Consider the following 22,647-nt stretch of genomic DNA (forward strand, 5'->3'; position numbering starts at 1 on the left):
CCCTAAGCCCAGCTGTGGCGGCACCATTAAGCTGGTCTGCATGGGCCAATACAGAACGTGTTTACATGAATTTTTCATGAAGGCAGATGGGGAGTGCGCTGTGTATAAGTGTGTGTGTGTGTGTGTGTGTGTGAGCGCGACTGCTCAGCATTCGCAAGATGAAATGTGGGCCAGTACAGGCGTTTTTTACATCTTCAATTATTCTAAGCTGCATGTTCTATTCAGATGTAGGAGAAAATATTTAAAGACACGGGAGGATTCCGGATAAGACATATAAAAGATAAATCATTTGTTATGTCTGTACAGTTTTAAAGATGTGTGGTATTTAAGGGAAGCTTTACAATGGTTTACATCAAAACGGTCAAAATTCAGCCTGTGCAAAACAAATCTTACTGGGTCTCATAAAATGTGTGTGCAAAAACACAACCGCTGACCAACTTCCGACACATAAATCTCGCAAAAAGGCAGCTAATAATTTGGAAAGAAGACAAATGATGATCGCTGTGCCTTCATAATTAATGAAAAAGATGAAATATTAAAGATCTGTTATTTTCAATTTAGCGTGTGCCCTGATGGGATTATGTTAAACAGAAGCAGATGGAGGCTCAGTGTGGATTCTTTGTTGCGCTTTGAACTGTGATGCGTTCGGAGATGTAAGCGCATTTCAGCTCTCTGTTTTTCTGTCAGCTTTAAAACTAGGTCAAGCTTTTAAAAGCACACCGCCAAATACATTTTTGATTGACTCATACGTCTGCTAAACAATAAATCAATAAATCACTGATGCCTTAACGGATGTTTGCTCACAAACAGTGACTGAGCTGAAATAGACATGTTTCAAAGACTCACCCGAATCCCTCTAATGACGTGTCAAGCTCCACGAAGGCGGGTGTGACGGAGGACCCGTGGAGACGGATGTCATGGGGCGTCGTCATGGAGACCAGGCACTTGACTCGGGTGAGGGGCACAGTGCTGCCCTCGGCTGAGCGCACCAGACTTCGGCTGATCCGGTACTGGCTGTTGTCCTCATTAATTGTGAAGACGCTATCCGGGCCAAAACCCTCCATGGACAGGGTCATGCTGTCTGGAGGAGCACAAGGTCAAAAAGTACATTCAGGTTGGCTCACTTAATATTCCACTAATAAATACTAGACTTTCTAGGATGTCTATGAAAGACTGATTATTTTAATGTAAACGACAATCAATAGGATGTAATGCTTAAGCCAAGCTTCTGTGAGCTCCACGATCATTACGAAAGCATGGAAAAATGCTTATACAATGTTCAGGTAATGTACAAAAAGATGTTATCTACGGTTTACTGTCAATGTGTCAGCAAAGAGTTTCATTTGAGTCTCAAATAACAAGATATACAGTAGATAGGGTCAAATTCACTTTCTAAACTATTGAGACTTTATCTATCTTGTAATAAATCTGTGACAGTTGACTTCTTAACTACTGTTTCCTCACTGCTATTATTTCGCTTGCATGATTCTTTCAGTTGTTAAGAAGGCAACACATATTAACATTTTAATTTAAATGTCACTCTCAGCAGTGTGGATGGCATCTGAATGTTCGTTATCAGGGAGTCATTGATAAATTTATTACAAAAAATAGATAAAACCACCTTCATCGGTTTGACAGTACATGATCTGCAAATACCAAACGGAGAAATCTTAAAATTAGTCTTGTCAGCAAAACCTATCGGCTGTTTTACTTGCTTGTTACCCATTAACTTGACCCTAGTTAGCTTAGCATGTATTTCATCGGCTTATATAGGTTAAAGATATCCAAATGCAAACAAATTTTACAATCAGAATCTTAACATAATCCATAACAAAAAACGTTTAATTTACCAAAAACACCATTGATGATTATACATAAAAAATAAACATATTCATTTAAGCATTTCCATTTTGCTCTGTTCTACTGCCACCACATCAGTGTTTAGTTGGACAATGAATATTGCAGTCTGTTTCAGCATCATGATGCACTGTGAATATTTAAAGTGATGTCAGTAGTTTTTATCATTTAATTATTTTTGTTAGTTTAATTTGATATTTCAAAAAACATTTTAAGAGATTGTTATCATTCATTGATTTTCTTTTTGGCTTAGTCCCTTTTTATATCTGGGGTAGCCACAGTGGAATGAACCGCCAACTTATCTAGCATATGTTTCATGCAGCGGATGCCCTTCCAGCTGCAACCCATCACTGGGAAACATTCATACACACTCATTTACACACAAACACTACAGACAATTTAGCGTACCCAATTCACCTGTACCACATGAGTCTAAATAACAAGATATACAGTAGATAGGGTCAGTCAAATTCACTTCTTAAACTATTGAGACTTTTTTTATCTTGTAATAAATCTGTGATAGATGTTTTCTTAACTACTGTTTCCTCACTGCTATTATTACGCTTGCATTTTCCTTTAGTTGTTAAGAAGGCAACACATATTAACCCATCACTGGGAAACATTCATACACACTCATTCACACACATACACTACGGACAATTTAGCCTACCCAATTCATGTTTTTTTGAGTCTAAAATAACAAGATATACAGTAGATAGGGTCAGTCAAATTCACTTCTTAAACTTTTTAGACTTGTGGGGGAAACCGGAGCACCCACAGGAAATCCACGCGAACACAGGGAGAACATGAAAACTCCTTACAGAAATGCCAGCTGACCCAACAGGGGCTCGAACAAGTGACCTTCTTGCTGTGAGGCGAACATGCTACCCACTGCGCCACTGTGCAGCCCAAGAAATAATTATTAGTTCTTCTGTGAAATTGAAATAATTTTTCAAATATTGCCTAAGTGCTGTAACACATTTTAAAACATAATAGTTTTAATAACAAATTTATTTTGTCTTTGCCATGATGACGGTACATATGTAATACTATACTAGTTATTTTGCAAGATACTAGTATTCAGCTTTAAGTACAAGTTGAAGGCTTAAATCAGGGGTCTCAAACTCGCGGCCCGCGGGCCATTTGCGGCCCTCAGTGCAATATTTTGTGGCCCGCGCCGACCGCTGTACTCTGACAGAATCAGCAGAGCGGGGATCGCTCTATTCTATCCGTACACAGCGCGCTTGTCACTCAATGCGCGTTGTCGCGCGCGTTCTGATCAGCTGTGTTGTCGCGCGCGTTCTGATCAGCTGTGTTGTCGCGCGCCTACTGAAGGGCGGGACCGAGAGTGTCGCGTCACGGGGGCACTTTTGATCATTTTGGAAGGGCACTTTCTATGCAAGACTAAAAAGGGCATGTGCACTGCACAGGTTGAGCCCTATGTGTGCACGTGCCTGCCCTGCATCTTATATATATTGATATTATAGGTAGATACAGACTGGTACAGACTGATGTGACTGGAGTGGGGTGGGGTGGGGGTGTTTTATTTATACATATATACGCCTTTTTTTTAGGTGAGGGAATGGAAGTTTTGAGTGAGTTCCCCCACTTTTTTCCCTAGGACTTCAATAAGTCAAAGTACAGGTCTAGACTTAATGATGATCATCTTCAAGCCATACTGAGGGTCTCAACTGCTTCCGCTCTAAACCCAAATGTGGTTCAGATTTGTGAGAAGAAGCGCTTTCAAGTCTCTGTCAGCAAGAAGTAGGCAAAAGATGCCATGTTCAGAAGAACTGTTCATAATCTTCACTCAATGTTCTATTAATGTTCAGGACACTTCATGTTCAGAAGAAATAATTAAAACTGTTAATAATGACATTTGAGGACTTTTTTTTGTAAAATCCCTTATGCGGCCCAGCCTCACCCAGACTTTGCCTCCTGTGGCCCCCAGGTAAATTGAGTTTGAGACCCCTGGCTTAAATAGTTTAACTAGGCAAGTCAAGTTAAGTTAATTAGGCAAGTCAATGAACAGTCTGTTATAATTTTTTATTATTAGCCAATAACACTGACCAAAAATAAATAAATATTTATGCCAAACTAAAAGAAATAAGAATCTTAAATATTCTAGCAAATACTTGAAAATGTTCTTGCTTAAACATCACTTGGGAAATATTTTTAAAATTAATTTGTTTAACAAGAGGGCTTATAATTTAGCTTTTAACTGTATGTATTAAAATGGGTTTAAAAATAAATAAAAAGTAATTAGTACTAGAAAACATTAAAATAGTTTAAAACTCTTTCAATGAAATGTAACGTCCCAAATTTTAATAAGATTTTAAAAGCAATCACATAAATTTAACAGGATTTTTTTAGGTTTACGAATAGTCCTTAATTACTGTAGATTCTAGTTTTACAGGACATACATTCAAAATAAATTAAGAAAAAGTTAAATGAAATTATTCAGTCTGAGCAACTAAATATCAAGACATTTTTTTATCCCATAAATAGAATAATATGCCATTTTTCCTTCGCCTTCTGTTAGTGTACAAACAGTGCAAAATAAATGCTTGGATGTTCAACGTTATAAATCTGACACTGTAAAAGCAGTAAGAAACTTTCCCTTTCCCTTTTATTCTGTTTAAATTGGAGTTCTCTGTTAAATAACCTCAATCTGAGATAATCTGCTGTGGATATAAGCAACAAAAATAGCCGCTTGCACTGGACCCTGGGCAGACTGAACGAATCCATGGAGGCTTTCTACAAAGCAAGCAGGAAACCTTTAAATTAGCGAGTTCAAAAAGGACTCGCTGGACATGGTGAGAGCTTGGAGAAAAGTAATTTCACTGGTAATTAGGGAAGCTGGGAACTCATCTCCTGCAAAAACCTGCTTCAATTGAACGTCTCGCTGCTGGCAGAGCCGAGGAGAGCGAGAGGAGAATGTTTTGTTTGATTCTGATGGTGATTGATGGCATTTCACCAAAGACCACAGTCAGTGAAGCCTGAAGTAAATGTCCCTCCTTTCACTGGCCCACAGAGAAAATACACAGACAAGAGCACAGAGCACTGACACAAACTGTTTTCGAGATGCCACAAAAGCATACTGACAGTTTGAGCGGTCTTTATGCATTTTACTCCTTACTTCGCATTTCGGCTTCGTAGCTGAGGGAGCTCGGCTTGTGGACCCGGTACTGCTTCAGGAGCTTTTTGTCCCAGGCACCGCAGTTCAGAGGATTTCCTAGTCGTAAAAATTCCCTGAAAAAATGCATAAAAAAACATTGCATTAATAATATTATTATTGATTATAAATAATAAAAATATGTCTGTGCCAATAGTGGTTAGCACGTCAACACATAGCACCGAGGTACTCGCCCCAACCCAAGTTCTATTCCCCACTTGAGGTCCTTTGCGATCCCTAACTCTCTGCAAAAATCCCTAAAAAATTATTATAAATACTAAAAATATATTATTTTATTGTTTTTTATAGTACTATTTTTTAGGGGGTGGGGGGGGATGGGTGTATCATTAAAATGTATTACCCAATTAAATTTGAGTTGCAATGTTATAATTAATTTAACTAAACACCTCATTTGACAAATATCTAAATTAACATAGCATAGCATAGAGTGGCATAGCGAAAGAAAATAAAAAAAAATTAAAACACAGACATAGCAAAACATGACACAGCAAAACATAGCACAGCATAACAAAATAAAGCAAAACATATCATAGCATAACAAAATATAGCAAAACATAACAAAACAAAAACCAAAATCAAAACATAACAAAGTAAAACATAGCATAGAAAAAACAAAAGCCAAAACATAACAAAGTAAAACCTAGCAAAGCATAGCAAAACATAAACCCTAACCTAACATAGCATAGCAAAACATAACATAGCAAAACACAAACCCTAACCTAGCATCGCATAGTAAAACATAACATAGCAAAAAACAAGACATAACATAACATAGCATAACATAACATAGCATAACATAGCACAACATATCATAGTAAAACAAAACATAAAAAACAATGTAACAATACGAAACACAAAAAACATAACATAGCAATACACAACATAGCATAACCTCACATAACAAAACATAACCTAACCTAACAACCGAACATAACATAGCACAGCATAACATAGCATAGCAAAACATAGCATAGCATAGTAAAAGATAAAATAGCAAAACAAAAAACAACAAATAACATAAAATAACATAGCATAACCCAACACAACACAACCTAACATAACATAGCATAACATAGCATAGTAAAACAAAACATAGAAAAAACAATTTAACTAATACAAAACAAAAAACATAGCATAACCTAAAATAACATAGCATAGTAAAACATAACATGGCAAAACAAAAAACTAAAATTTACGTAACATAACATAGCATAACCTTACATACCCTAACACAACACAACACAACCTAACCTAACTTATCATAACATAGAATAACCTAACAGAACCTAACCTAACCTAACCTAACCTAACCTAACCTAACCTAACCTAACATAACATAACATAACATAACATAACATAACATAACATAACATAACATAACATAACAAAATATCATAACATAACATAGCATAGCATAGCAAAACAAAAGCCAAGAGATAACATAACCTAACATAGCAAAACATAGCATGGCATAGCAAAACAAAACCCAAAAGGTAACATAACATAACTTAACATAGCAAAACAAAACATAGCAAAACAAAAAACAAGATAACATAGCATAGCATAACATAACCTAACATAACCTAACATCACCTTACCTTACCCAACCAAACATAACCTAACCTAACCTAGAATAGCATAACAAAACAAAACATAAAAACATTTAAAAAAACATAACATAACAAATACAAAAAAAACCATGACAGCTAAACATGACATTTCAAAACATAGCATAGCAAAACAAAACCAAATCATAACATAGTATAAACACAGTATATAACATACACACATGTATACATATATAACATTCATAACATGTATAATACTGTATATAGACACGCCAAAAACAAAAAAAACATAAAAAAAACATAACATATCAAAACACATAGTATACATTTTAATATACATAGTATACAATAGCTAAACAAAACAAAACATAAAACATAACATAAAAACATAACATAACAAAAGCAAAACTAAAAGCATAACATACATAGTATAACATAGCATTGAAAAGCATAGCTTAACATAATATAAAAATAACAAACATAACATAAACATAACATCATCTTCTTCTTGTGGATGGATTTTTCCTTAGCTGATTTTTCTAACAGCCGCATGATATTTAATCCAGAACACATGCGGTGTTTGATTCCTTAAATGAGATGAAGTGAATTGTTTTTGGTTTGTATTTCTTTATTTATTTTGTAGTGAAGTGAATCTGCATCCTCTATCACGCAACACCAGTCATGCGGAAAATTGAAATCGCTAATCCGCTTGACTTGGAGACGACCCATGGAGAGCTTTGAATAATATTGAGATGTGGCAAATTTGATCATTTTCCTTTTATGCAAACATGCAGCTGGGATAAGATTGAATCAAAAAAGACTCAATCACTCACGATCCCTAGAAAAAAAAGGTTTTAACCGACTCATCTGGCTTTTTTGTCAACAAAAATCATTTTAAAGAAGCTCACATATGGAAGGCCAATCAATAAAAGGTTTGGGGGCAGAAATATGTTCCATTAAGATATCACTCATGAATATGAATAAGCTAAATAAATATCACAGAGGCTGACTGAGCTCATTGTACAGCTGTATACTATATTTTATAAATCATACTGTATATAATGTACTATAGGTCATGGGTGCCCAAATTTTTTCATATGAAGGGCCAAAAAACAAATATCATTCAGAGCTGTGGCCCAAAAGTGAATATACCAAATTATATTACATTAAATTTGCCATAGGTAATTTCCCTAATATTTTAAAATAAACAGAAAACATTACTTTAAATATTATTAACTAAAGCAGTATAACTTTTAAAATGATCACTTATTGCAATAAAAAGAAACAATCACATTTTTAGCACAGTGGAGTTCAATGCTGAATACACTAGTCAAGCAGAATCAGCCGTGACTTGATTTGCTCACCAAAGTCTCTGCATTGTCAGGTGATCAGGCATGTACATTTAAACAAAATCTGATTCATTTACACCATTTGATTAAAATATTTAGTTAGATTTTAACAATACAACAAATAAAGGGTTACATTACATTTAAACTGACAATCTCAAAATCATCCCCACCATTCCCCGGTCCCACTTAATATAAAGTGTACTTAACTACTATTTACTTACCTCAAAAAAATAAATACAATGTACTTACTGTGTTTATAATGTATTTGAGAACACGTGGTGCTTTTGAGTTGGGACAGAGGTTGGGTTATGGACAGGTTTGGTGGCATGGGTAGGTTTAAGGGTGGGTTAAGGTGTAAGGGATGGCCAATAGTGTATTTACAAATATAATTACAAAAGTTAATTACAGATGTAATTACATATGTGTATTTAATCAAGCATAAGAGGTAAATACATGTATTTACACAATAAGTACATTATAACAAACGATTAATTCCTGTGTAAGTACATATTAGTTAAGGCCACTTAATATAAAGTGGGACCCATTCCCTTTCTCTTTTCAGATGGGATGGCGCTAGTTTGGGCATCACTGATATAGATCATTTCATTGGACGTTACAGCCAACAAAAACCCAATTCATTACACAACCAAAACCCACAAAGACTGACCGAACCAAAAACATTGTTTATTTTTGCCAATGAAAAACACATTCATCTGCTCTTTCTCCTATGGAAATGCTCACAAATAGAATACGCACATGCACTGTACATAGTAGTTGTCATTGCTGCCCTGCAACTTTACAGAAACAAAAAAGCTTTGCAATTGAAAAGCTTAAACAGGAATGCTTAGTATAAAGGTAGTAATGTCACTTTTTCTTGAAGCAGATAAACTTACACATTTACTAAACTTTAGGCAGCTGAAATATTAACATAATAATCAGGGGTGCAAACTTGTCAGAGGTGAAAAAGTGACAAACTAGACACAGAGCTGACTAAAACAAGGAAATCAGAGCACATCACACTTGTCCTCCGGTCTTTACACTGGCTCAGTTACATTCAGAAAAGATTTTAAAGTACTATTACTTGGCTATAAATCACTAAATGGTCTAGGACCTCAATGCATTACACATATGCTCACTGCATGCAAACCTAACAGATTATTCAGATCTTTAGTATCAAATGAACTAGAAATTCCAAGAGTTCAATCAAAGCAAGGTGAATCCACTTTTAGCTACTACACCCCTCACTGCTGCAATCAGCAGCAGACAGACAAATATTTTCAAAAGACAAATATTTTCTACATTTCGTTTTCTTATAAAAATTTGTGAAGCTTGACACATCATTGGTACTAATCGCTACTACTGATAACCTGTCAGGCTTCTGAATAATCCTGCTCTCTGTGTTTAACTGACATGATTTACATTTAGTCATTTAGCAGATGTTTTCGTTCAGAAGGCATTCAGCAATTTAACAACAAAAAGCAATACACATAAGAAGTGTTAATTATACTAAAGATCTGTGAACAAAGTGCAAGAGTAATGCCTCATTCACACTAGCAGCGACTTTGTAGCTGCCTGTTGCTCTTGAGTGGCAAACACAGGTCTGTGTAGGTCTACAGCAAAGAGAATACAGCCCGCCTCTGAGCGAGCTGAGAGAGGATCACATGAGCTCTAATGGTTATTTCACGCGGCCGCCATTTTAAAGAACCAAAGCGAGGCTGCGGTGGGAAGAAACCCAGAAGTGTAGGACCAGCACTGTAACCATTGCAGTAACATGCTGTGGACTACAAACCTCCATCTGTGGCAGAGATTTCAAAATGCAAAAATGGTGTAAACACTTTAATATCAAACAGTAATATTAATTTAAACAATTAAAAACAATTCAGCATCAAACAACATGACAATCTCTGTAAGAGTAATATGCTCAAGTGTCCTCCTAGGCTTCATTTCATGGCATGAGTTAAACACCATGGGGACGCTTTCCTGCTTTAGCCTATGTAACCCTGTGAGTGATAAAACAATGCAGTCCTCTGTAGCACACCCTCGTATTGTCTGTAAAAGTGTTTTCCCGGTACTGAAGTTTTAAAAACGTTAATTTCCCGCTAACATTTGAGCACCGCTAAACGCGATTAAAAACATCGCTGATTTACCATGGTGTTCACCAGTGATAATCAGTTTACCGCTCTTCACCCAGTGCAAACACAGATACACGAACACTGGAGCGCGAAGCAGTTGTGAAGATCAGTCGAGTCATCAAGCAGATCGATCGTCTCTGTTTGTACTCGGTAAACAGCGGAGGGTGAACTTATGACCTTCTCAGCTAATCACAGTAATTTCTGTTGAGCACGTGAACACAATGGCAAATCAGCACTGTTTTAAGAAAGCCACTAACAGTGCCTTAAATGTTACCGGGAAATTGACAGTTTTTCTATTAATTCAGTATCGTAACAAGTCTAATATAGTGAAAGAATCAGTTCATTAACTCAAGTTTGAAATTATAAATTTCTTGTCATTTTCTCTTCGCTGATAAGATATACAGCCAAGTACACATCGTTCTTATGTAACTTCCAACGATACTTCCGGGTTTCTTCCCACTACAGACTCGAATTTGCTTTAAAAAATGGCGGTCGAGTGTAATCAGTCTATTGGCTGTCGCTCAAAAAAGTCGCTCTTGATTTGCATAAAGTTGAAGGATCCTCAACCTAGTCGCATCGATCGACACTCCACTGTCAATGTTGCTCGCGTGGATAGAGGTCGCCAGAAGTCTCTCACTCTCCGTTAAAATGGCTTGTCGATTTGCCGTTGTGAGTCGCTCGTAACGTGAATGAGGCTTTAAGGAGGGGGAAGTGGGTATTTTCAAGAGAGAAAAAGGTGTTTCTACAAGTGGTTTGTCAAGCCCACTCACCTTTGTGAAGCACACTTCTTAAATTGTAACATTTTTTTTTGTTTTTGTTAAAAACATTGATGTTAAAACAAGAACATGATTTGCATGAAGCGCATCGGTGTATGTGTGTGTGAGACTCCAGTGCTTTCTCGGTTTACCGTTACATGTAAAACACAGAGCTCTCTTATAATTGGCAGGGAATCAAGTGCTTTTAGGCTTGGTTTTTAGTTGACTTGTCTGCATGAGCATCCTGACCTGCTTATGATGGAGTTTATGAAGCATCAAATCTGCTGCACATCCGCAATCTTGTGTAGGCCAACTCACTAAGTCTGTTCAAGAGCAGATGAGTGTTAATGTATCAGCAGCAACTTATTTTAAACTAAAGTCCTTACACTCCTTGTCTAAACTCAATTATTGGTTCAAACTCTTGTGCCTCATCATGTTTTCTCCCCTTATCTCTAATGTTTGTTTATGGTGGGCGTTACCCGTGGTTGGTTTGAGGGCTGTTGATTGGAGAGAATAAATATGTGCTCACTCTATTGGTTAGTAAGTCTGTCACGCAAAGAGGACAGCCATGTATGTGCTCTCGGACAGAGTAAAAAAATGTTTTATTCATATCACATTCATATTGCAGCCTTTACGATTAGACCCCCCAAACACAATTAGTTACCAATCTGCTTGATTGACATATTTCAAGATGAAAATGGCGAATTACACGGTAAAGTGACAAGTTTGCACGCCTAAAAATGCACATATACATATACATACATACACACACACACACACACACACACACACACACACACACACACACACACATACTATATATATATATATATATATATATATATATATATATATATATATATATATATATATATGCTTTCCAGTGTCCTTTAAAGGAATGATTACCATAATAAAACTGTTCTCACCTGAGCACCATTGGCTCCAGAGCCTGAGATGCCAGTCTCTCAAACATCCTTTGCAGTGGAGGGTGGAGTGGATGATCTTCATCTCCTAAAGCGCAGCTACAGCGCTGCAGCAAGCGAGAATGCAGACCCGCTTCACACAGGATCTGCTGGTTCCTCTCTGAATGCACCAGCAGCTGCAGGATGTTAGCAACCGCCAGCTGCAGGTCCAGAGCATGCTGAGGAGAAGAGCAAAGGTTAAGTGAACACACAGATTGATACTTAAAACTCTGAAATGTAAAACGTAGTGGAACAAGCCTAGCACAGCATGCCACACGGCAGGTTAGTTATCAGGCTAGTTAAAAGACAACAAAATCAAACTGTCATTGTGGGCTATGCAGTTGTATTCAGTATCATATTAAAAAAATTATCTCTTAAAATTATTCATCCATTATTTTCCCTAAATATACATTTTTAACAGTTTAAAAAAAAATTATCTTAAATACTTTTAATAGTTTAAACACTTAAATAGTTTAAAATTTAAAAAATCATGTTTATTTGTATAGCGCTTTTCACAATGTAGATTGTGTCAAAGCAGCTTAATATAGTTACCCTAAAGTCCAGATTTCAGAGTTAAAGATTAGTTTAGGTTTAGTGTATAGACTTTATATTGCCACAAGTTTTTTTTTACACCATTCAACTCAGGTTATCCAGTCACTTCCATGACCATAGGTGCATGAAATCAAGCACCTAGACCTGCAGGGGCTTTAAACATTTGTGAAGGAATAGGTTGCTCTCAGAAGTTCAGTGAATTGAAGCATGGTACTGTGATAGGTTGCCACCTGTGCAATAAGTCCATTCATGAAATGTCCTCACTACTAAATTTTCCACCAAAAAACTTTTAATGGCATTATAACAAAATGAAAGCAACTGAGAACCACAACAACTCAGGTCATGTACATTCACAGAGCGGGGTCAGCAGATTCTGGGGTGCACAGTAAACAGAATTCAACAACATTCTGCAGAGTTAATAGCTACAGACCTCCAAACCTTATGTGACCTCAGATTAGCTCAAGAACAGACATACAGTAGAAGCCCAATGTAATGGGTGAAGTAAAGTAACTCTTACAATGACATTGTAATTTACATAACATTTCAAAACATTTTAGACAATTTCATGCTCCCAATTAGTTTTGGCATGTCCCTTTCCTGCTCCAACATGATTGGATAAGTGAGCTTGTTGTGGGGGAACTTGACTGGCCTGCACAGAATACTGACCTTAATAAGATGTCTCAAAACGTTTAACAATATAAGAGTATAATGTAATTTACATTAAGCCAGCAAAATGTGCTGACACAAATTTGTGAGGTGTAGGTCTGTAGCACATTTCACACATGCCTTCACTAATTTACGAAGTAAAAATGTATATAAACGTTAAAAACGACATATGCGTTTCTCATGCTATATTTTATTGATCTATTGCTCACAAATCAAATAAACTATTTCTATATGGCTACTCATAAATCATTAACTGTGACATAAATCAATGCAACCAGTGTCACTTACAGTTGATCAACAGAACGTTTTTCTGGAAAATATAGTAACCCGAAAAACCTCAGTTTCATAAATGTTTGATTATGGATCATAAAATAAAGCTTTTGGTTGCATTCAAATTAATTTTTCTCCTCAGCATGACCATGGAGTTTAATGACCATGGAATGCAAAACTAGCTAATTAAAAAGTGCCAAAATAAATAAACAAACAACATACCAATATGTTGCCTCACATTCTTTCATTGTAAGTATGTAACTCACCATTTACCACTTACTGGCAAAGATGACAAAAATCCTGTCAGAATTCCTTAATGGGAACCTCCTTTAGTTTCACACAAAATCCCCAAAAGACACTTTCAATCTCATGAAATCTTTCACTCAACTGACAACTGACTGGAGGTGAAAATGAATACCATGCTAAGAAGATGAGATCTTCAAACTGAAGATATGATCTTACTCTTAAAAAAAACTGCATCAGTTTTCAGTTTCATATGCTTCCTCAAAAATCACTAAATTGTGCATATTTAATATTGACACAATCTAAATCTCGTACATATAGACACAATCTCACAATTTAAATACACACATTATTGCACAATACAAACTGTAGCTGATTGTCAGAATGGAAACTTCAGTTTTTCAATTGTGTGGGAAGCAAAAATGGTATCAGCTCCCTATAGTTTTTACAATAGAGTCTGTCGTCTGTGAGTGGCTCATACCTCAGGCTGTGTGTCAGAAGAAACGGAGGGTAGGAGATCGAGCATTGCCAGCACTGCTCCAGGGTGGATGACTACAGGGTCTGAGGAATGCTGGGACGAATTCCCCAAGTGCAGTTTAAGGTCCGTTAGGGCTTTACCAGAAGCAGAGTTGGATGAGCTGTTATAGCCATGCCTACTGGGTAGAAAAACATCGCTTAATTGCTCTTCTTAGTCTCTTTGCTTACTGTCAGTGTAAAAGTGTAATTCACTTATACAGTTTTACATCTTGGCCTGGCAGTTTTATCCAGATTTAAGTACAAAGCTTAGACAGCTTACAGTGAAGTGTAATTTTAAGAACATCACCCTTGAATTAATATTAATTATGAATCAAAACCTGACACACAGAGCTTAAAAAGCTAAAAAGACTGAGTAAATGCTGTCAGCACAACCAAAGAAAGAAATTTTGCAACCGCAAAGGTTTACAGGTACAAAGTAGCTCAACATGGCAGATGAGATGCAAAGAAAGATGAAAACATGGTCAGAGAAATGATCAAGCAGAGGAAACTTTTACTCTGATCAGTGTGAAAAGCAGATGAATAACACAGTCCTGATCAAATGTGACAGTGCGTTTCCTACGACAAGCAACTTGTCTGTCAAAACAGAGAAAATAAATATGGCTTTGCACAGCATCAGCCAATCAGAACATATTTTACAATTAATGTACAGCTTTGAGGAGCAAGGTTTTAAACCAATAATATTTAGAGCTTGGCAAAGTAACTGCTGCAAATATAAAAACATCCACTAAATGGCCTGATGCTTGTCAAGGCTTGTTAGGAAAAATATCTGATTTACATTAACAAGTCATATCACTTATCACTTCTTAAGTTGACATATTATGATGTTATATTACGACTTATAAGAACTTATAGGATATATTACCCCCCCCCCCACACCCCCCACCCACCCAAATAATAATTAATAAAATAATTTATCACAGTCATATATATCCAAACTTGTAGGGTGTTATTTTTGAAAATTCCTAAAGGCATCTGCTCAAATCTGTTTTATACTAAAATTTTGCTGCCGTACCATGGTGCAGCAGGTGCAATAGTATTACAGAGCTCCTGAAAATAGTGCCCAGCTAACAACATAACAGCACTGAGTAATATCACTGTACCATAGAACAGCAGCAAAGTTCATGAATTACTACGAAAAAAAAAAAAGAAAAAAGAAAAAGAAAAAAAAAAAAAAAGAGTATAGTTCTTCCTAGTCTTATCATGATAATAGTAACTTTTGAATTTTGATCGGTCTTAGTACATGAAGTAACTTCAGAAGAGTTAAGCTTTAGATAGGAAAATTATCAAAACTCTTTTCTAAAAATATTTAGAGAAAGATGCTAATGGTCTAATCTGATTCAATGATTTATGCTAAGCTAAGCTACATATACTAGTGCCAAAGCCAGACCCATTGTTTGTCTGAATTAGGGCTGCGCGATATTGGAAAAACCTGAAATTGCGGTGTTTTGTATTGCCGTGATGTATATTGCGATATGAATAGAATTTTACCAGATTATTTTAACAGCTCTGTTTGTTAAAATTTAATAAACTCAGATTGACTAGGAAGATCAATACTTTTTCTATGCAGTGCATCTGCATAAATTACAATAAATCACAAGCAAAAATAAATAAATAAACAGTGGGGAGACTAACAATATTTAAGTCAAAATATTTGGCTGCAGTCTATCTCACATCTTCCTGTTTACAGTAGTGATGCATTGTGGGGTTGGTGGATGCCAGCCATCCAACCACTGTAAAGTAGACGCAACGTGTACGAGGCGCCAGACTGGACAAAAGTCAAGCGAAAGCAGAGAGACTGAATGTGTTTGAGGCACCACTTGTGCATTAGAGAGACTGTGTGAGCGCAAGAGAGGCCAAGTGTGCTCACGAAAGAGACCGAGAGACTATTAACGTTACTATTATTAATTACTATTACTAATGTTAATATGTTTGTCGTTTAAAAAAAATAAGCACACATGTTATCTATATAACAAAATTAAATAGTTTAGTAGACACAATGACACATTTCTGTTATATTTCAGAACACGTTATTTAAATGTATAGTGCTGTATTGCTCAGAAAATAGCTGTGATTGTTTTTTTTTGTTTGTTTTTTTTTACATATTTTTATAGCTGTTATACCGCACCAATTTAAATATACACAGCTTACTTTCCATAAGTTGTTAACATACTGTGTTTAATTTGCGGTTAGTTTGAAAATCACTCATAGATTTTTTATTTTTGAGCAGCTGTTATGTTTTTGTTTTGTTTAAAATGCATCAAATTTATGGTGGTCTATAATAGCAATTTTGTTGGTGCTGAGATTCACCAAATTGATTCAGAATGATAATTCAGTTTATTTTCATTTATTTATTTCATAAAGGTTTTGTGATTGTTGCCTATTGTTGCCATTTTCATACTTAAGCTGTAAAAAAACATGTGTAATGGTACAATACAACAACTTTTATGATGCTGAAGCAACTTAAGTTTTGGCTTTTTTGTTTCTGAATATATTATTCAGCTGGTTTATCACCATGCGATATTTTTGTATTTTTTCTTTGCATTTTTGTATATGATTCTTTAAATAATATAATAAAATGAATAATAAATAAGTGTTTAAGTCTGTCTTGTGTTTTAGTTGTGAGAATGCAAATGAATTAAAACTGTGGAGTTGATCAACAGTGTATTCTCCATGCAGCACTGAAGTGATGTTATAAGGGCATTAATGGGAGCATTAATTCACTCAAAAATTACTTATAACGGTAACACATTACTTTTTGCTGTAAGTAATCGATAAAGTATTTAAGTTTTGACTTTTTGAATGAAGTAACTAGTAACTATAACTAGTTACTATTTTCAGTAACTAGCGCAACACTGTCATTGCATAAATAATTAAAAAATGTATAATATTTAATAAATTATCTAATCCTGAAATGTGACTATTGCAGACACACACACTGCAATATCGATGCCCAAACAGTATATTGTTGTTCAGCCTAAGTCTGAATGGATTAAAAAATGATCAAACAACTGTTTACATCTAGGGGAGTTGTAAAATTATATATTAAAAAAAGTGAAGAGATCCTTTAAAAAACACTCAAACACAACCTAAGCATTGAAGATGTGAGTAGAAAAAAAGGAGAATGAAAGAAGGAAAAGGAAACAGACTGGGAGGACAAAAGTCTGATCACTCAACAAGCAGAGAACAGAAAAAGAAAATAAGAAGGAAAAGACAGAGGGAGAAAAAGGAAGAGGTGGCAGAAAGCAGTACCTCTTCCTGGTGATTGCTGGCGTGCCCCAAGGGGAGGGCAGCGAGGTCTCGTGAGTCAAGCAGGGGGGCACCTGCTCGGCACGACTACAACCATTTAAACACACATCCAAACAAACACACACACACACACACACACATACCCCGCGTGTGCAGCCAGGCAATGCCAGAGGTTACCAGAGACAGAGAAATGACAAAGAGCAAGAGAGGGAGGCAGTTAGTTCTTGTTGAATATACAGCTTAGAGGAACTACAGATCATGCAAATCTACCACGAACACAAGCTTAAAGCACAGACACATTCAGATAGCATGTGAGGACATTTGCATCTTGTCAGATAGAAAATAGTTGAGTAATTGTTTTGCACACTACTCAACTAGTAAAGTTACAAAACACTATTTGAATAAGATAAAATGGGTTTCCTTTGAGACTTAAATTGCAAACTAATATTTTCTTATTATATTATTCTACTTGGTCTATTTAGTCATGCAAACAATTGTTTGTAGAGCAGGTAGTTTAACCGTTTTCTGCTGTTTATTATTCCTAGTCATTTCTCCCATGGGCGACAGAATCGGAAGTTCTAAAACAATCGTGAAAACAGGCGCACTTCCACATTTTAGAATACGGTCAATATGTTAATCAGTTTGAATATTTTAAATACCACATGAAGTAGCCCACTGTTTTATAAAACCGTTATTTTTTATTATTAAACTTTATCTCTATTCAAAAAAAAATTACGGACATGTTAAATTCATGCTACTTTTTTGGGTCACTCAAAACACTCATCCTGTCTGAAGTTATTTCAAGCATTTCTCATAAAAACTAAACTTTCATAGAATGAAATAATAGATTACTTTTTTCAGCCATTTTTTGATAATCCACCAAAACAAGTATCACCCTTTTTATCCTTTAAGAAAAGAGGTTTATGCACACCTGTCAAATGAGTCGGTGGCCATCTTGTACATGTAGATGAAGAGCTTGCTGCAGTGCTTGAGTGTGGGACACACGTTTTCAGCAGGTATGATCTCATCCTCCAGTAACCGCTGGAATGGTTGGGCGTTTGACGGGAAGACGGTCGCCGGACCAACTTTCTTAGCGTCAGAAAAGCATCCCAAAAGTCGCACTGCGTCGGCCAGCTTCTCATACTGGATCTCAGTGCGAAAGAAGTGCGAGTTTGCAGGTTCGTAACGCATGGCAGCTGTTAGAGTGCAGAATATGGTGTGTAGGAGTTCAAAGACTTTGTTCTGGTTGACCTTCTCCCAGCCGATGACGGGTGGAGAGCAGAGAGAGCGCTCCATGGCCAGCAGCAGAGAGGTCACATAAACAAAACCACCCACTTTGCGGAAGACGGTGCGAGTACGGTGGCTTTCACGCAGCACCGCCAGCAGAGCCTAATGACAAACAACACAAAATGTCAAGTGCAATTCTTTAAATAATAAGGATGAAAGTTAACTGCCCATTCAAAAATTGAGCTCAAAATGCTTTAAATAGATTCTTCTTAGGTATAACCAGATTTCTAACCATTCATTAAACGCAAGTCAACAGCTACTGGCACATTTCAAAGTCAAAAACACCTATATCAAAGCAACCAATAACAATGTGAAATATGGATTTTCTTAAAAATCCATAAAATAAATTTTATAAACTGGTCTTACCCAACTCTGAATGATTATAAGCTCATACATCATTATACTGATTATCATATTGCATTCAGAGTGATTCAGATTTTTTGTTAAAAAAAAAAATTGTTAGAGAAAAATCATGTTACTTTTAGCGTTGACCAGGGCTGTGTCCAAACTCGTAGACAGCTAACTTGTTGCCTTAATGGCCTATAAGGCAAATATCTGCACAAAGTCTACCTCATAAAGGAGATTTCAGAGGCTGCATAACGATTTAATCAGGTACAAGAAAATATAGAGAGCTTTGGTGATAACTATATTTACTTTGGGATATTTACGTACTTTATTTGTTACTTGCTGGAGATGGCATCAAAAGCAGAATACTTTGGTCAGAAACACACACATATACAAAATGACAGCTAAACAGCACTTCGAGATGTTTAATGTTTTAATTTTTAGTTCAACTGTCACAAATGGGATGCACAGGGTCTTGAGATATTGAAGGCAGCAAAGAGTAAATCTATTCAGCCTTTGGATTTGATCAAAAGTGGGGACCTCTTGAGGCAAAAATTAAACAGAATTTAGATTTGGACGTGCGCTGATGCCTTCCTACCGTTTAAAGCTTTCGTACACAGCCCATGTATCTATGGCTATGAATTATAGGTAATTATGCTGTAAACTATTTTTAGTTTCCTGGATATTCTGACCATCAAGACTTTATTGTATCTTCAGGAGCCATAGGTATTAATGTGGTTTTGCCTGTAAATGTTTTAAAATTATATATTTTTTATCTGTCAAATGCTGGTAAGCTGGCATTTTGTGAATCTCCAAAACCAATGTAAATTGAAAAAAAAAAACACCTACATCTTAAATGGCCTGAGGGGAGAGTAAATTAACACAAATTTTTATTTTATGAATTTATAGGTTATATTTTCATATAACTGTCAGTTATATATAGCTATATATATAATCAAATTATTTTATTCAGCAAGGATGCATTAAACCGATAATACAAACATTTGTAATGATAAAACTTTGAAATGATAAAAAAATAAAATAAAACAAAAGTAAACACTTCCAAACCTCAAATTTTAGAAGGCCAATGTATTCATGCAAATATGGAAAAAAAATGTAGTGAATTCTGCTTCTATTTTCCATCTATTTAAATAAAGCATGGCAGATTTGTGAATGTGCCTCACCCGCAGGATGTCAGTTTTGAGCTGTAGTTCTGCTGTTGGAGCGGAGTGCATGAGGCCGAGCAGAGTGCCCATGTCATCATCTCCAGACGGCGACAAGACCAGCTGCTGGATGATCATCAGAGCGTGCTCACGACACTGACGATACTTCACAATGTTGTGCACACACCGCGCTCCCCCAAACTCCCGGAACAACCCTGAGAGATTGACATATCTGTATTATTAACTCATCTCAGTGTCAAATAAGCAATGTTCAGTTTAATGTTCAACATTACAGCTCGGCAACAAGTTTAATGTTCTGTTTATGTAAACATTAGAACAATCAAGAGCTGGTAATAATGAGATTTAGGAATGACTGATCACCTCAGAGGAAGCAAAGCATTTTAAATGACTCAAATTCTGCAGCAAAACCATTCTGATTGGCTGACAATTAATGAAGTACGAGCGCATCTGTGAGACTATCAGCAGTCATGACAGAAAGGAGAAATGATTAGAGAGCTGAAGTCCAGAGAGTTTCTCTAGCAGAGACCTGACTCAGCACTGAGACTGAGACAACTGCGGGGTCTGAGAGCATGGAAATGAATTCTTCCTCGTCCCTGAGTGCTTGGAAACAAAAGGCAAACTTGGACAACGATAATGCAATTATAATGAAAGCCTTAGGGGTGTGCTGTACTGTTTTAAAACAAAGCAATCTTGTATTTGTTGATCCTTTATTTCTGTGTAAGACCCTATGAAAGCACCCTATAAAAACACATTTATGTTTGAGACTATCTACTGTTTACGCTAAGTGTTCTGCTACGATAAGCCTTTTATTACAACAAAATGATGAAAATAATCTGATGACTCATCCTGCACCGCACACATTCGAACAAAGGCTGTCCAGAATGAGAATGCAACTCCTCTTAAAACCACTATCACCTGAGCAGAAAGTAGCAATGATTTACAGTGGTGATATCAGTAAAGGACAGACAGATAGACAAGCATCATGCCATCACATTTGTCGATGCTGTAAACAAAAACTGTTACTTATCGACAAGAGTTCAATAACTTTTTGTTAGCATGGTCTGAAGATGATCTGAGTCAAATTCAGTGCAAATCAGCCAAACGATGTAGGAGGAGGTAAAAAAGTAGGTTTTTGACTCGAGGCAAGATGGCAGACAGGAAGCTCAGTTAATTAAGGCAGTCCCAAGGACAACCCAAGGAATGTATCAAGACAAGTTTCATTACAAAAGGCAAAATTAGTGTAAAGTTATTAGCATTTTTAGAAATATCATTATAACGTTTGACCAAAAGGTGCTTTCTGAGCATCTTCAAGGCACAGTCCCGAAGACACATACTGATTTTCATAACAGTTTGCCAAAGCATCTGTAACATACAGCAATTTTTTGACAATTCAAAATGGCAGATGGCCAAAATGTCTGACCTGGGAAAATCAGACATCATTCGAATCGCCATGCTCCGCTGGATGTACATTTAATGAATTTTAGAAAAAGGGTTGAGAATTTATAAGCAAATAAGCCATTTATTTGTATCTCCAGACCTATAGGGGTCAGTGTGCCAAAACGCAGCAGCTAACTTCAAGCCATGGTTGTAATATCACACACCAAGATATGGTGTGAATATGTCAATGTGTTATGGAGATAACAGTTTATGTCAATTTTCACAAGCTTTATGTTAAATATGTTCGCAAGATAATAGAAAACCGTTCATCTAATCAACTTGAATTCAACAACTTTTGGTCAGCATGATCTGTGGATTTTGTGATTCAATTTTGGTGAAAATCGGACAAACGGCCTAGGACAATTTCGATCAAACAGGTTTTGCCAAAAATTTAAAATGGAGAAAAAATTTTCTTGACGGAAAAAGACGGTCAAGGGTGCGTTTTTGCAAACGCAAAAATAGGGTGCGTTTGAATCGGCTTGAGTCAAGGAAACAGAGGAGAAAAAAGTGATTTTAGCCCAATGGGTTCAAAATTTATAAAGATAAACAAATTTGGACAAGTGGTGGCGCTAGAGAATTTGTGTTAGAGAGTCCAAATTTGTTGTGGTTAAAGATTAGACTGCCCTCTATCAGTGTACCAAAGTTTGGTCAAATGCCACAAACGGTTCATAGGGCTGCCATAGACTCCCAGAGCGGAAGAAAAAGAAGAAGCCGGAAGAACAATAATTAGAACCAGAACAGATACAATAGGTGCCTACTCACCTTTGGTGCTTGGCCCCTAATAAAAACTATTCAAACTAACAAGCAAGTAGTTTGCATCAGATCATTTACAATAGTATATGATAAAAATGTGAATTTTTTTACTGGTAAAACTTTACTGACTCTTTTATTAGTGAGTTCATGTCACCTTCTAAAAGCCTTCTACAAACATTAAGAGCAGAACAGTTCAATAAAACATGCTTCTTACAGATACTCACATTTAGTTGCACTTAAGCAATACCAAAAGTATCATTTTAACAAAAATGTTGTGTTGCAAACGGAACTCTGTAAATCACAGACTT

General features: G+C 36.2%; 1 protein-coding gene across 32 annotated transcripts in view; it reads right to left on the bottom strand.

Moving 5' to 3' along the window:
- wdfy3 (WD repeat and FYVE domain containing 3) overlaps positions 1–22,647 on the bottom strand; it is a 152,958-nt gene that overhangs the window by 80,648 nt on the left and 49,663 nt on the right. For 8 of the 32 annotated variants that reach the window (XM_087253729.1, XM_087253721.1, XM_087253727.1 and 5 more), the window contains exons 11-17: positions 20,150–20,343; positions 18,265–18,722; positions 17,337–17,420; positions 14,032–14,203; positions 11,784–11,998; positions 4,997–5,109; positions 847–1,081 (exon numbers count right to left, since the gene is read on the bottom strand). In XM_087253729.1, coding sequence (XP_087109855.1) covers positions 847–1,081; positions 4,997–5,109; positions 11,784–11,998; positions 14,032–14,203; positions 17,337–17,420; positions 18,265–18,722; positions 20,150–20,343 — 1,471 coding nt within the window. Of the gene's footprint in view, positions 1–846; positions 1,082–4,996; positions 5,110–11,783; positions 11,999–14,031; positions 14,207–17,336; positions 17,421–18,264; positions 18,723–20,149; positions 20,344–22,647 lie in introns of all 32 variants that reach the window. The other 24 variants (XM_087253728.1, XM_087253720.1, XM_087253726.1 and 21 more) reach the window with 3 other exon arrangements.

The sequence above is a fragment of the Danio rerio genome, chromosome 5 (genome assembly GCF_052040795.2).
Source record: "Danio rerio strain M-AB ecotype USA chromosome 5, GRCz13ab, whole genome shotgun sequence".
NCBI lineage: Eukaryota > Metazoa > Chordata > Actinopteri > Cypriniformes > Danionidae > Danio > Danio rerio.